A 13,734-nucleotide genomic window follows, 5' to 3' on the forward strand; every position below is an offset into this window, starting at 1 on the left:
CTTATCCCTTCCAAATATTAGCCATGTTACATGGTCGGGCAAGGGCCACGTACCATCGGGCAAGAGCCACGTGTAGGCATCACCATGGCTACCTAATTGATGCACCACGTGCTGGAAACGACAGAGAGAACTCGTAGCAACCAGCAGGAACCTCCTCCTCAGGTGACCCACCCCAGGAGGAGGATGCACTCAAGTGTCCAAGGGCAAGAGCCCTAGCAACGTGAACACGAGGTGAGCACAAGGTGTCCCTCTAGAGAGTGACCCAACGGGAGATTTTGAACCCACAACCCGTAGGTTGAGAGGCCAAAGCCTTACCGTTAGACCAACTCTTTGGGGACACTCTGAGCACTTACCATCACTGTTCACAAAAAATGTCTCAGCTTACAATCGTGCCACTTTGAAAAAAAAAATGTCGGATGAGAGGAAAAGGAAACGTAAAATCCCACCTGGATTTGAACGAAAATAATGTAAAAATAACGTCAAAATTTTCTGTTGTAGTTAACTATGGTATATTATACATTGTACAGTGTCTCAAAAAATGAGTATACAAAAACCTTCCAAGCATCTTAGCAAAAAGATAACTACGAGCCTCCATCATAATTGAGATCCCATAGGATCTTCCAAGATTCTTCGCCGAAAATCTTCAACCATTAAAGGAAGGCCTTCCTTCAAAGGTACTTTTGGTTCCCAATGCAATAGATTCTTAGCCTTGGTAATATCAGGCTTGCGCTTGTGGGGATCGTCTTCTGTGTTCTCTTTAAACTGTATCTTCGCTTGAGGATCTATCACTTCCTTGACAACCTAGAAAAGTAGAATAGTGACCACCTGGCGGAATAAAGCTAGAGTGGAAAACAAGGGCAAAAGCAGAGATGCCTCTACACTTACATTTGCAAGGTCAAGCATGGTGAATTCCCCTGGGTTTCCAAGATTAAAAGGCCCGATATGTTCACTTTCCATGAGCCGTATGAGACCCTCGACCTATTGTGGTGAAATCCCAAATCATATTCAGTACTATCATGCATAAAGAAACTGCAAAATAGGTACAAATAATTGGATACCATTCAAATGGTTCAAAAACATGCAATTTTAGTGCCCCACATAATCACAAATCATACCAAATCTGAGACATACTGAAAGCTCCTTGTTTGCTTTCCATCTCCATATACCGTTAAGGGCTGGCGACGAAGAGCCTATGTAATTCAACAGACGCACAATATAAATGCTCTATGACACTACTGGTCGCAAAGTGTTATACAACCATGCCAATGGATACAAACCTGGGCAACAAAGTTGCTTACAACTCGGCCGTCATCAATACACATTCGAGGGCCATAGGTATTGAATATGCGGGCTATACGAACCTGTTTCATTCATTAACTAAGGAGCCTTTCTTGAATCAACCCCAGAAAATACACAGGTATGAAAGTACAAATGGATCAACCTCAACATTTGCTCCCCTGTGATAATCCATGGTTAAGGTTTCTGCAGTCCTCTTCCCTTCATCATAACAACTCCTGACACCTGCATAGGAATGCTGCCAAAAACCATCAACATCCGGCAAATGAGCTGATTCTCAGCATAAACTTGGAAGCTAAACCACCCTACCAATTGGGTTGACATGCCCCCAATATGACTCAGATTGTGGGTGCTCAAGGGGATCACCATAGACCTCACTGGTACTCGTGAGAAGAAAGCGGGCTCCAATTCTCTTTGCCAATCCCAGCATGTTCAGTGTGCCCATCACATTTGTTTTGTATAAAGGAATGAAGGACTCCGAGCCAAACACACACAAATAACAATGCAATTCGACAAAAGCAACAGAAGGATATGATTGTTTTAATAGGGTTATACTTGTAATGGACAGGTGAAGCTGGGCAAGCCAAGTGGTAGATGTGATCCACTTCGAGTAAAATTGGCTCTACAACATCGTGACGAATGAGCTCGAATTGTGGGTTACCCAAATGATGCTTTACATTACTCTTCCTGCCAGTGAAAAAATTATCGAGCACGATAAGGCTGTCCCCTCTCTCAATTAACCTGTCTACAAGATGGCTGCCGACAAAGCCAGCTCCACCAGTAACAAGTACTCTGAGGGGTTTTCTCTTTAGTCCAAGAGGTAGCTTGCCACCTGGATTCAGAACCCCCATCTGACGCATGGGCTCCGAAGTGTAGCTTGTGATTTCATGGCGGTTGGGGTTTGCCAGTTTGTCGCTAAAATTTGAAGTGTGATCTTGTTGTGTAAACAGAAGGCCTGGTTGCATAACAAAGAAGGTAGTGGCTAAGATCATGCCTACCAGGATGAAGAGAACTCGCTGTTCCCGCATCACATATCGTACTGGCTTAGTCCAGCTCCAAGGCTTTGCACTCTTGGGTGTATACTCTTCATCATGGATTATGCCATCAAGCCTTCTGTAATTGCTCTGCTTCATCTCTACTCAAGAAAAACCACAGAAATGGTGTAGAAAAGGACCTAAATTAAGAACAGAAACAGAAAAAAAAACCAGAGGAGTATAGGAGTATGAAACAATGAAGAGAAGGCCTGCTTGAGCAGACACTACTAACAAATCAAACATGAAAATTCAGGCAAGAACTTAAAGGCCAGATCAAAAAGAAAAGTAGCCAGATCTGGTTTTGAATTTTAACATGAATTAGGAGACCCACAAGCGGCCTGAAGAAGGTTAAAGAAAAGATACAAATTCACCCATGACGCACAGAGTCGGTTACACGACAAGAAAAGCAATCGCTTCTTGATATGTGTGTGTGTGTGTGTGTGTGTGTGTGTGTGTGTGTGTGTGAGTGAGAGAGAGTGAGAGAGAGAGAGAGAGAGGACAGCGTTAAAGTGCAAGTTTCCTGTGAGTTTGGTAGGAGGTCGCCCTGCTAGTGTGTGTGGCCGATCTTGGAAAAATGACTTATAAGGGAAGCCTGTGCCACTTGCCCCGACTTGCGAGCCCTGTTTTCATGCGATTTTTCGCGTCTTTTGTATTCGGCACTTTCTTTAAATATTAATCATTCGTTCGTGTCCCTCACTCTCGTGTCCCTTTTGCGTTCCATTTTCAAGTTGCGTTCTTGTGTGTGCGTTTGTTTGCCTGCAGGTCCCGTTTGCAACGCAGGTGAGCCGGCGCAGTTCCGTTTCATCGACGTCCCGAACGAGGGCGTCACACTTGGTATCAAAGCTTCGGCTCGAGTCCCCGCCGACCCGACGTCGGCCCGTGGCTCGTGGTTGTCACCACGTTTTCGGCCTGTTTGCCTCATTTCTCCGCGTTTTCAGCCCGTTTTGCCCCGTCCCTTGTGTTTTCTCCACGTTCCTCCACCGTTTTTCGCCGTTTTGCCTCGTTTGACCCGCGTTCTTTGCCGTTTTGCCCCTTTTTGACGCGTATCTCCACGTTCCCCATCGTTTTTCAACGTTTTTACCTCGTTTTGCCTCGTCTTACACCGTTTGGGACCGGTTTTCATCATTTTTGAGCAATTTTTCATGTTTTCCGTCGTGTTGGACCCCGTTTTGCGCTGTTTCATAGTTTTTCGACGTTTTCAAGCCGTTTTCTCGCAGTTTTTCAGTTTTCAACATTTTTGAGTTTTTCTCGGCTTCGGCCACAAAAGTACCACAATGGCAAGAAATCAAGAAGAGGAAGAAGGCTACAGGACGGAACCTGACCTAACTAGAGCCCCCAGGAAGAACAAAGAAAAGAAGCCGCGACAGGATCACCAAGATCCAATGGAAAAGAGGTTGGAGGCACGCATCATGGCCTCCGTGGAACACCAGATCAACGTGATGTCGGCTAACCTAAGCGACCTGCTTCAAACACAGTTAGACCAGCGACACGAAGACCGCCCGGGCACAAGTAAGGGCGACCCACGACGAAACACACAACCGCGGCCCAAAAGACTAGAGACAGTCGACGAAGACGAAGACTACCAGGATGACCAAAGCGAAGGGCGCTACTACAGCCCTGAAAGACATCTGGAAGATGAAAACAGACTGGGAAAATTCAAACCCGTCCCCCCAGAGAAATACAAAGGCCATCGCAACTCGCTGGCACTCAACAAGTGGTTTAGCGAGGTAGAAGACTACATGCAGTGGAATAGCATAGGCAGACGCAGATGGGTGCAAGTGGCCAAAACCTTCCTGGCCGACGACGCCTATGTATGGTTCCTCACCGAACAGACAGCAAAGCACTGGGAGGACTGGGAGGACTTAAAAAGAGATATGCTCAACTACTTTGTCCCAAAAAATGAAGGCAACAAAGTCAAAGACTCGTGGCGCGATCTTCGCCAAGACGGCCACATATCAGACTACGTTGTCAAGTATCGCCGACTGATGCTTCAACTCCCACTGATGCACATAGCAGACAGGCTACATGGTTTTCTGTACGGCCTTAAGCCCTGGGCCCATCGAGAAGTAGAAAAAGAGAATCCCAACACCTGGGAAGTGGCCGCCAATATGGCCGAAAAGCTACGCGACACCAACTCAATCCCATGCTTCACCCCGAATAACCCTCGCCCCACCAATTTTGCCCCCACCAACTAGTCTAACCCACCCGCCAGGCGAGGCCGCGGATTTATACCCAATAACAGAAGCAACGACCCTCGCCCCCCACCGCGAAGCTCTTCTGCGAGAAATTCTTACAACACCACACCCAACAGTTTTGTCCCCAATACTTACAATGGCAATAATAATAACCCGCACCCCAATTGCATCTGGTGCAGCGACTGCAGGATTTCTCATGGCCCCTACTACGCATGTGTACGCAAGCGCAATCCAGCGTCATCATCTTCATCTAGCAGGGTCAACACCCTCCAAATAGAAGAACCACCCTCCCCCCCCCCGAGTACGAATCGAAGAACTGGCTAACCCGGTGGCTGACCAGCAACCTCGTATTGGAGCAATGTCCCTCCACCCTCAATGCATGGCAGCAGCTATCACGGACATCCAGAACTTATATGTCCAGACAACATTTGGAGCACATCAGCAATGGATCATGGTAGACTCAGGCGCAACACACAATTTTCTATCACCGCAGTGCGCCACTCGCCTGGGCCTACGTCTCACCGCCGTCAATGAAACTACAGTCAAGTTTGCCCAAGGGAATGATAGCAATGTCAAGGCAGCCCGTCAAGTCAGGATTGAGATGGGTGAATTCACGTGTAGACTTGACTTCATAGTGGTCCCAATGGACGACTTTGAGGCAATTAATGGTCTATCCTTCAACGATAAGTATCTCATTGCACTCCTAGGCATAAAGGTGGACCAATTACTGCTGAATAATCAAGGCAAAGCAGTTACAGTACAAGGCGCCAGACTCACAACAAAGCAAGCCTTCACTCGCCAGGCGCATCTTCAAACCAACCCCCCCCCCCCCCCCCATCAACCGCAACGACCCCGCTCAGCTAGCAACGATGAAAGGCAAACAGAAAGTCCCAGCACACTCGTCCCCCCGACTCAATCTCATGAGTGCAAAGCAAGCAGAGCGGGCCCTCAAGAAAGGAGCTCAAGTTCACCTCTGCATCATGCAAGCAAAGGAGCAGCCCACAGCAAGGCTCAATTCCATCACCCTCGATAAGGCCAAAGTCGGGGATCCCTCACTTACCCCCATCCTCCAGAAATACAAAGATGTCATGCCCCCAGAACTTTCCCCCGGCCTACCCCCTCCCCACCAAATTCAACATGAAATTGATCTCATCCCAGGGAGTACACCCCCGGCCAAGGCGCCCTACCGCATGAATGACACCGAGCTAAAGGAGCTCAAGAAGCAACTACAAGAATTAGAGGATCAAGGTTTCATTCGGCCCAGCAGCTCTCCTTTTGGGGCCCCAGTCCTATTTGTCAAGAAGAAAGACGGCTCGATGCGACTCTGCGTGGATTATCGGGCCCTCAACAAAATTACTATCAAGAACAAATACCCAGTCCCCCTCATGGAAGACCTCATGGACAGATTACAGGGTGCCAAGTACTTCACTCGCATCGATCTCCGCCCAGGCTATCACCAAGTCCGAATTGTTGCTAGAGACATCGCAAAGACCGCCTTTCGCACACGCTACAGCTCCTGGGAATGGATGGTCCTGGGGTTCGGCCTCATCGACGGTCCTGGCACGTTTTGCCGAATAATCCATGACAGTTTCCGCGACATGATAGATGATTTCCTCATCACTTACATTGACGATCTACTCATCTACAGCAAGACCTTAGAAGAGCACCAGAAGCATGTTGCCGCAGTACTCCAACGCCTCCGTGAACACCAGCTTTATGCCAAGCTGGAGAAGTGTGAGTTTGCTATCCAGAGCATAGAGTTCCTTGGCTTCATCGTCACGTCAGAAGGGATTATGGTGGACCCCAAGAAAGTCGACGCAGTCATCAAGTGGGCTCCCCCGACATCCATCAAAGAAGTCCGAGAGTTTGTGGGCTTCTGTCAGTACACCCGCCGCTTCATCCACGATTTCAGCAAGATTGCCGCCCCACTTACAGAGATAACCAAAGGCCACAAACCCTTTCAGTGGACCTCCCGAGAAGAAGAAGCCTTTGAGAACCTGAAGATAGCCATGTGTAGTACCCCCGTCCTCCGACTACCCGACTTCACCAAACCATTTGAAGTTCATATAGATGCCTCCGATGGTGCCATTGGTGGAGTCCTCATGCAAGAGAATCAACCCATTGCCTACGAGTCCCACAAGTTCACAGATGTAGAGACAAGATGGACCACTCATGAGAAGGAAATGCTCGTTGTCGTTCACTGCCTCCGAAAGTGGTGACACTATGTCCAAGACAAACACACCAAAGTATACACTGATAACATATCCCTCAAGTACTTCCAAACACAGCCCAAAATAACCCCCAAGCAAGCCAGGTGGCAAGATACACTGGCAGAATACGACATCGAGATCATCCACAAACCGAGTACCACAAATGTCATGCCCGATGCCCTCAGTCGAATGCCCACCCTCATAGCCATCTCCACAGCAACCAGCACCCTACGACAACGAATCCTCGACGCCCAAAAAGTTGATCCCGCTGTCCTCCGCATGCTCAACGACCACATCTCTGGTAAAGCTGCCCTGGGTCTCTTCGACGTCAAAGATAACCTCTTCTACGCGCATGGAAAAATCTACATCCCCAATGATCCAGCGCTAAAGAAAGATCTCATGTGGGAAGCTCATAACTGCAAGCTAGCTGGACATGGTGGCCAAAAAAGATCTTATGACAAACTCCATCACCATTACATGTGGCCCAAGATGAAGGACGACGTAATTGACTACGTGCGCACCTGCCCAACTTGTCAACTGGTCAAAGCTCAAAGAGTCAAGCCTGCCGGCCTCCTCCACCCCATGCCAACACCCTCCCGGCCTTGGGACATGGTAAGTATGGACTTCATCGTCAACCTCCCCCCCTCCCACGGCCACACTACCATCATGGTGGTCGTCGACTACTTCACCAAGCAAGCCCACTTCATACCAGCAAAGCCTCCCGTCACCGCCTACCAAGTAGCCAAACACTTCTTCGCCAAAGTCTTCAAATACCACGGCCTACCCTTAGCCATAGTTTCTGATTGCGACACCCGCTTCCTCAGTGACCTCTGGCGCAAGCTCTTCAAGCTACTAGGCACCCAGCTACGCTTCTCCTCCGCCTACCACCCTGAAACCGATGGCCAAACCGAAAGAGTCAACCAAGGCATTGAAGACTACATCCGCAGCTACGTCAAGGCATATTAGAAGGACTGGTCCGAATACATGGACGCCCTGGAATTCCACTACAACAACTCCATCCATAGCAGCACTGGCTATACCCCCTTCGAGCTCTCCACAGGTAAAGAAGTCATCACACCTCTTGCACTGGCAACCGGCGATGTGCATGCCCAGGATCTAGAATGTGAAGAGTTTCTGCAACAATGGCAAACGCGCATGCAACGCGCAAAGAAGAGCCTCGAGCAAAGCAAGGTACGCATCGCCAAATACGCCAACCAAAAGCGAAGGCCTGCCGAACTCTTCCAAGAAGGTGACTTAGTCCTCGTCAGCTCTCAGAATATCACCCTCCCTCAAGGCCTCTCCCCGAAGTTCAACCACCGATACTATGGTCCATACAAAGTGCTCAAGTCCTACAACGACATCACCTACAAGCTAGAGCTCTCGACACAAATCAACATCCACAACGCCTTCCATGTAAGTTTACTCAAAAGATTTGTGCCGGATAACAACTATGGCCGAAATGTCCCCGAATATGTAAAGGATGGCCCGCCACATGAGCCGGAGGTCATCCTAAAGTCGCGTTTTGGGCGCCGGGGACAATTATTCTATGTCAAATGGAGAAATCGCCCCATGACGGAATGCACTTGGGTACCTGAAGAAATCATGCTTCGACTCGGAAGACCCCTTGTGCTGCGCTTCTACAACATGCCAACTGAAGAGGAGGACAACCCACTAAATGACAACCACATAGAGTAGTCCTCCCCCCCACTTGTAACTAGCATCACCCTAGGTAGCTAGACATTTTGTGGCAACATCTAACTCCCCCCCTTTGTAAATATCCGACCCCAAACCTCGACATCAACTTTTGTATCGGCACCTCTCAAACCCCGGCTTGACGTGGGTGTCAAGCTCTCTCAACTCGGGGGTGTATATAAGGGAAGCCTGTGCCACTTCCCCCAACTTGTGAGCCCCGTTTTCATGCGATTCCTCGCGTCCCTTGTATTCGGCACTTTCTTTAAATACTGATCATTCGTTCGTGTCCCTCACTCTCGTGTCCCTCTTGCGTTCCATTTTCAAGTTGCGTTCTTGTGCGTGCGTTTGCTTGCTTGCAGGTCCCGTTTGTAACGCAGGTGAGCCGGCGCGGTCCCGTTTCAGCGACGTCCCGAACGAGGGCGTCACATGACTGATTAGAGGGAATCTATAGAGGATTCCTGGAGAGGATGAGGGTGAAGTGGCAAGGGTAACTATAAGGGAGAGAGTAGGAAAAGCGGGTGGCTTGCATGCCTCCAATCTCTTATGGTGCGCACATGTGCCGTTCACGAAGAGCGTTCGGTGAAAAAGAGCACTCCAGCTCAGCAAGGCCCACCACGCCCTTGCACGCACATAAACGGATAGCCACCGCTGTGGCCGCAATGGAGCCCCCCCCCTCATCCCGTTCAGCAACCGTCGCCTGCGTTCGCATGGCGGGAGCTACTCTGCAGCACTTGCAGGCCTGCAAAAGCTGTGACAAGCTTACGTGGAGCTCGCTGATTACTGCTTGCTGTGCACATTGAAGATTAGCAATACGTCAGTTGGCAACGATCGTTGGCTAAAGCAGCTCATGTGCGCACAGTGACGACCGGTAGATGCGTTCACTCCGCCATCGAATGCATGACTGGTCGTTCCATGTGCGCGCTACATCTCTCTTTTTCCATCGTTGACTGCTACATGTCTCTCTCTTGCCGCCTTGCGCCTTCCCCTTCTGTCTATCACACACCACTTCTCCAGCTCTCTCATGCATGCTTAGGTGTTGTCCCTAGGTCTGCAAATGGCGAACAACGACGAGCAGAACAAGGCACCGACAAAGTTTCTCTCGCTCTCTCTCTCTCTCTCTCTCGTGGAGGCTTGCAGACGCTAAGAGCTTGGTCCTCTTATATGCAGCAGGTGACATGCCCTCTCATAGATGTTCCCTATGAGCTATGGTTGCCTGTTGCAGGTATGCATCTCATCACGAGGCAGGAGAGGGCAGAGGATGATGTAGAAGGAGGGGGCTTCAGCCCCGCGTGGCTGGCAAGGGGAGGCAGCAAAGGCGGTAGGGCGATGAAGCTGCGGCAGCAGAGGGGGCTAAGGACACGCGTGTGTTGGCCGCGCGGGGTAATGGACTCTGACGTGGATTTTTGTTAGAGAGGTAGGGGAGAGAATATTGGGGTAGTATCCCGTAAGCAATTGGATTTCTTTACGACACTGTCAGTAGTAGTAGTATACGAGTAGTAGACCGTCTGCAATCGCACCTTCCCGTGCTCTACAACTTGAGCTGCCATGCCCAAACGTAAATTGAAGGAGTGTGCATCTTAAGTTTTTTGGCCCTGTAATTTTGTAAAACGGTGCCACGATTGCGAGGTTGGGAACTTGGGAGATTTGTGTTGGGGAGGTGAGCTGGGTCAGTGTTCCATGTGGGGAAAAAGTACGCACAAATAATACCTTGCAACTAGAATTTATAATCATGGTGTTTGAATTGATTTTAAGTCAATGGATAAGAGTGTCAGATTGTGCATTTGAAAGCACGGGTTCGAATCCCGTCAAAGACACGTCGTCCAAAGAACATTGTGAGACTTATTGGTACCTCTCGCAAAATAAAATTCATCACCTCTGAAGATTCTCTTATGCCCCACCCCCCACCCCATGCGCATGCTTCTGTCCCTGCACCCCACCCTCTCTCTCGCTAAGAAACTTGCCCTCACAGTTTCTACGCGCAACCTGCTGTAAGCTAAGTTGGCGTTGCAACTTGTCAGAGGGCTCGCACAGATGATGAAGACAGACCACCACCAGGTTGTGTGCCTTGGCTATAGCATCTTCGCGCAACAAGTTTGAGAAACAGAGGCAACAACTTCGCATAGCAAGCCTGAGCTAGCTGCGTGCAGAGCAGCTCTTGTCCTTTTAGAGTGTGTGTGTGTGTGTGTGTGAGAGAGAGAGAGCCTCAACCCTACACAAGTTGCGCGTGCAGACAACGAGAGAGAGATAGCCGTGCCTCCCCACAATAGAAACACACACACAGATCTAGATTCTCGTTCACTTTTTATTTTTGAAATGTGTAGAACATACTGGAGTCGAGCACAAAATCTAACTATGAACGCGACACTGTCTTGAATCGCAAGCGAAAGCGAGAGGAGTGACGCTTTTGACAAATGAGAGCATGAGAGAGGGCGTCTTTATCCTCTTCTTGCCTTGCTCTTCCACTTTGCTCCAGCAAGTACCTTCGTTTTTGCCTTACCATGCTTTTCTTTGCCGCTACTGTCATTCGAAAAACTCCACTTCAAACTCTTGCTTCTTCTACTCGTCCTTGAATTGCCTTGAAGGGCACATGGGCAAAACCACAATGCAAGCTTGAGTTGTTTTCATCATCCTTCTCATTGTTTAGGAGCTCGTCCTCCATCAAAAACCCGACCATCGCTCCTTATCACATGGCCATTTCTCCCTATAAATTACTCGCCGACAGTTCTTTTAAAATGTTGTCCCTTATTTTTGTTGAATTGTGTAGGGTGTGGTCGTGTGTTCGACCACCTAGTGTGGGAGGACACCTCTAAGTGTTCTTGGAATGTAACCTTTACAAGCTAATATAAGGAGGTGCCAGACGGGAGAAAGGCACGCTCATTTAGTCTTAATCTTGCTCTACATTTGGGTACACTACATTGGTGGAGACGGCGGGCACGGGTTAGTTAGAAAATTGATTTTCTTGGGGAATAGCTACGACAGCGATGGCAATGCTGCTTGACACTGGGTAGAGGAGAGAGAGAGAGAGAGAGAGAGAGAGAGAGAGAGAGAGAGAGAGAGAGAGAGTCTATCGTTGCCTACAGCTCATGAAAGGCGTGCGCTGCCTACAGCTCATGAAAGGCGCCACTTTCTTCACTGCTTTATGGCGCAGAGGTTGCCATAGCTGTGCTCGGCACGAGCTCCCTGACATACGCTGTCGGTGTTAGTTTGAAAAACACGGCCATGATGGGAAAGCATTGCCTCCTTTGGTTTATTCATTCTTCCTGCTTCTTCGCTCTGTGTCAAAGCAATCCTGGCGACGGACATTCTCTCTACACCATCACTTCGTACGCCCCCTCTCTCGTCATTCTCTCCGGAGGCCCGCACTCTGTCCACGAGCCCAGCTCCCCTTCTTTGCCCCCCTCCTTTTTCGAGTACACCGCCATGCATCACATTACTGCAATCCTTGGAATCTGCTATGGCCTGCAGCTCATTGTTAAAATTCTTGGCGGCCATGTCAAGCAGGCTGTTAGCCAGGAATATGGGCGCATGGATGTACTGCCTCTCTCACGCTCCAGGTTTTTTGGTGATGGCCCCCTCCCGTCTGCAGCTCCAAAAGCTTCTGCTGAAGACGATTCCTCTTCTGAACCAGATGAAGAGGACGATACAATGGAGGTTGATACTAAAAAGCCCATCGACCCCTCTCATCCTCAGAAGGTCCAAACTTTTGATTCTGATGTAGAGTCAGAGTATGAAACCGAATCGAGCTCTGAGACATAGAGTTTAACTCAGGAACCTGATGTGGTGGAGGGGACCCCGACCAATGCTTATATGGAAGCTCCACCTCCGTCTCAGAAAAAGCTACAAGAAACCCAGGTATTGGAAAGCAACGCCACCTCTGAAGAAGGTACGCAACAAGGGACAAGCAAAGCTGCAAAGCAGCTAGAGAAGGATCGCCCTCCTTTGAGGTCTGCTAAAGGAGAGTTGCGCCTGGCCCTGTGCAAAGATGTGAATATGATGCTAATGGATTTTCAAGACTGTTTTTTGCATATTCCTCTTCCACATGCAGCCTCAAGTCCACAGATTAGGAGGATCTCGAGAGTAGTGCTAGAGGGCGACAAACCTCGAAGTGAAGAAACAAACCAATTCGAACAAAGAAGGAGACTCGAAAAGGAGTTGCTGCAACTTTGTTGCAGAGGTGCCCAACCTTCTAGTCTTGCCGATCATGAAGCAGTGCTACAATCGTGAAGCTCAAGCTTTCATTATGTGTTTAGTGATAGTCCTTTCATCTTTCGCTCATTTTGCAAGCTAGTTTTTTGTTGAATAAACGATATCCTCACACCAAGCCCCTTTGGGAGGGATGTACGTCACTAAAAAGATCATGTTCATGCCGTTAGCCATAGCCCTCATTGTGTTTGTTCCTCGCTTAGCCATTTGTGTTGGGATAGCGACCTAGTGCATTGCCTATGTCGAGAGATTTTCTTGTCAAATCCTCAGTAAGGCCTTCCTCGTCTTGTCCATTTCATTGGGATAGCGACCTAATGTTTGCATGAGCGAGATGTATGAGTTCCATGCCTTGATTTCGGCATGATGACGATTCTAGCCCCCAAGCTCAGTCCCTTAGCCCCGAAGCCGTTGTATGATCACTCTCCCCGGATGAAGCGTTGGAGTTGATCCCTTTGTGTCGAGTCCTTTCTTAGCCCAAAACTTTAAAAAGATGTCCATCTTTTTCTCCCTAAGGGGGGAGGTGTGGTGTGCGGTCGTGTAGGTAGAGTCCGACCACCTAGTGTGGACGGACATGTGATGGTTGTAACTACCTCTCAAGTTAATATAAGGAGCTGCTCTCGGATGCAATGGGCAAGCTTAGTTTGGTCCAGTCTCTCTCTCAAGTGTCTTGTAGTGAGCACACTACGATTGCTTGTTTTTCTTTGCAAAAATAAAAACGACCAGAGCTACTCGTTATCCTTTGTTTGCACATGCCACTCTCCTTCAGCTCAAGTTTCAACTGGCGATGTTTTATGATGAACTCACTCCTCGTCTGACTGGCCAAAACCCACCTTATCTCCACCACTGCAGCGGTCCCTAGCGCTACTCGCTATTTAATTCTACAGCGTTGCTCATTTCCCCTGCTCATTCTTCCTGTCAAAAGCTTTTATAATTTCAAACTCGTGCTCTGATATTTATTTGACTTCTCAATAGAATCGTGATGCTTCCCTCTGCGTTATCTTTACAATGTATATCAAGCCTCTATATTTATTGTTGCTCGTCACTTTTTCCTTAAAAGTAACTTACACCTCTTAAAGAGGCCATTCGCATGCCCTCAATAACTTC

The 13,734-nt window shown here is 48.8% G+C and overlaps 1 protein-coding gene across 1 annotated transcript; it reads right to left on the reverse strand.

The window, feature by feature from the left end:
* Positions 1-431: 431 nt before the first annotated feature.
* LOC147461820 (UDP-glucuronic acid decarboxylase 2-like) lies at positions 432-2,863 on the reverse strand. The gene is made up of 7 exons (XM_086509256.1): positions 1,829-2,863; positions 1,606-1,752; positions 1,442-1,521; positions 1,278-1,361; positions 1,116-1,190; positions 886-978; positions 432-801 (listed from the first exon to the last, which is right to left on the reverse strand). The coding sequence occupies exons 1-7, from the start codon at positions 2,427-2,429 to the stop codon at positions 595-597; spliced, it is 1,287 nt and encodes a 428-aa protein (XP_086365382.1). The 5' UTR covers positions 2,430-2,863; the 3' UTR covers positions 432-594.
* Positions 2,864-13,734: the final 10,871 nt, after the last annotated feature.

This window comes from Adiantum capillus-veneris, chromosome 3 (genome assembly GCF_014529385.1).
Source record: "Adiantum capillus-veneris isolate H3 chromosome 3, ASM1452938v2, whole genome shotgun sequence".
NCBI lineage: Eukaryota > Viridiplantae > Streptophyta > Polypodiopsida > Polypodiales > Pteridaceae > Adiantum > Adiantum capillus-veneris.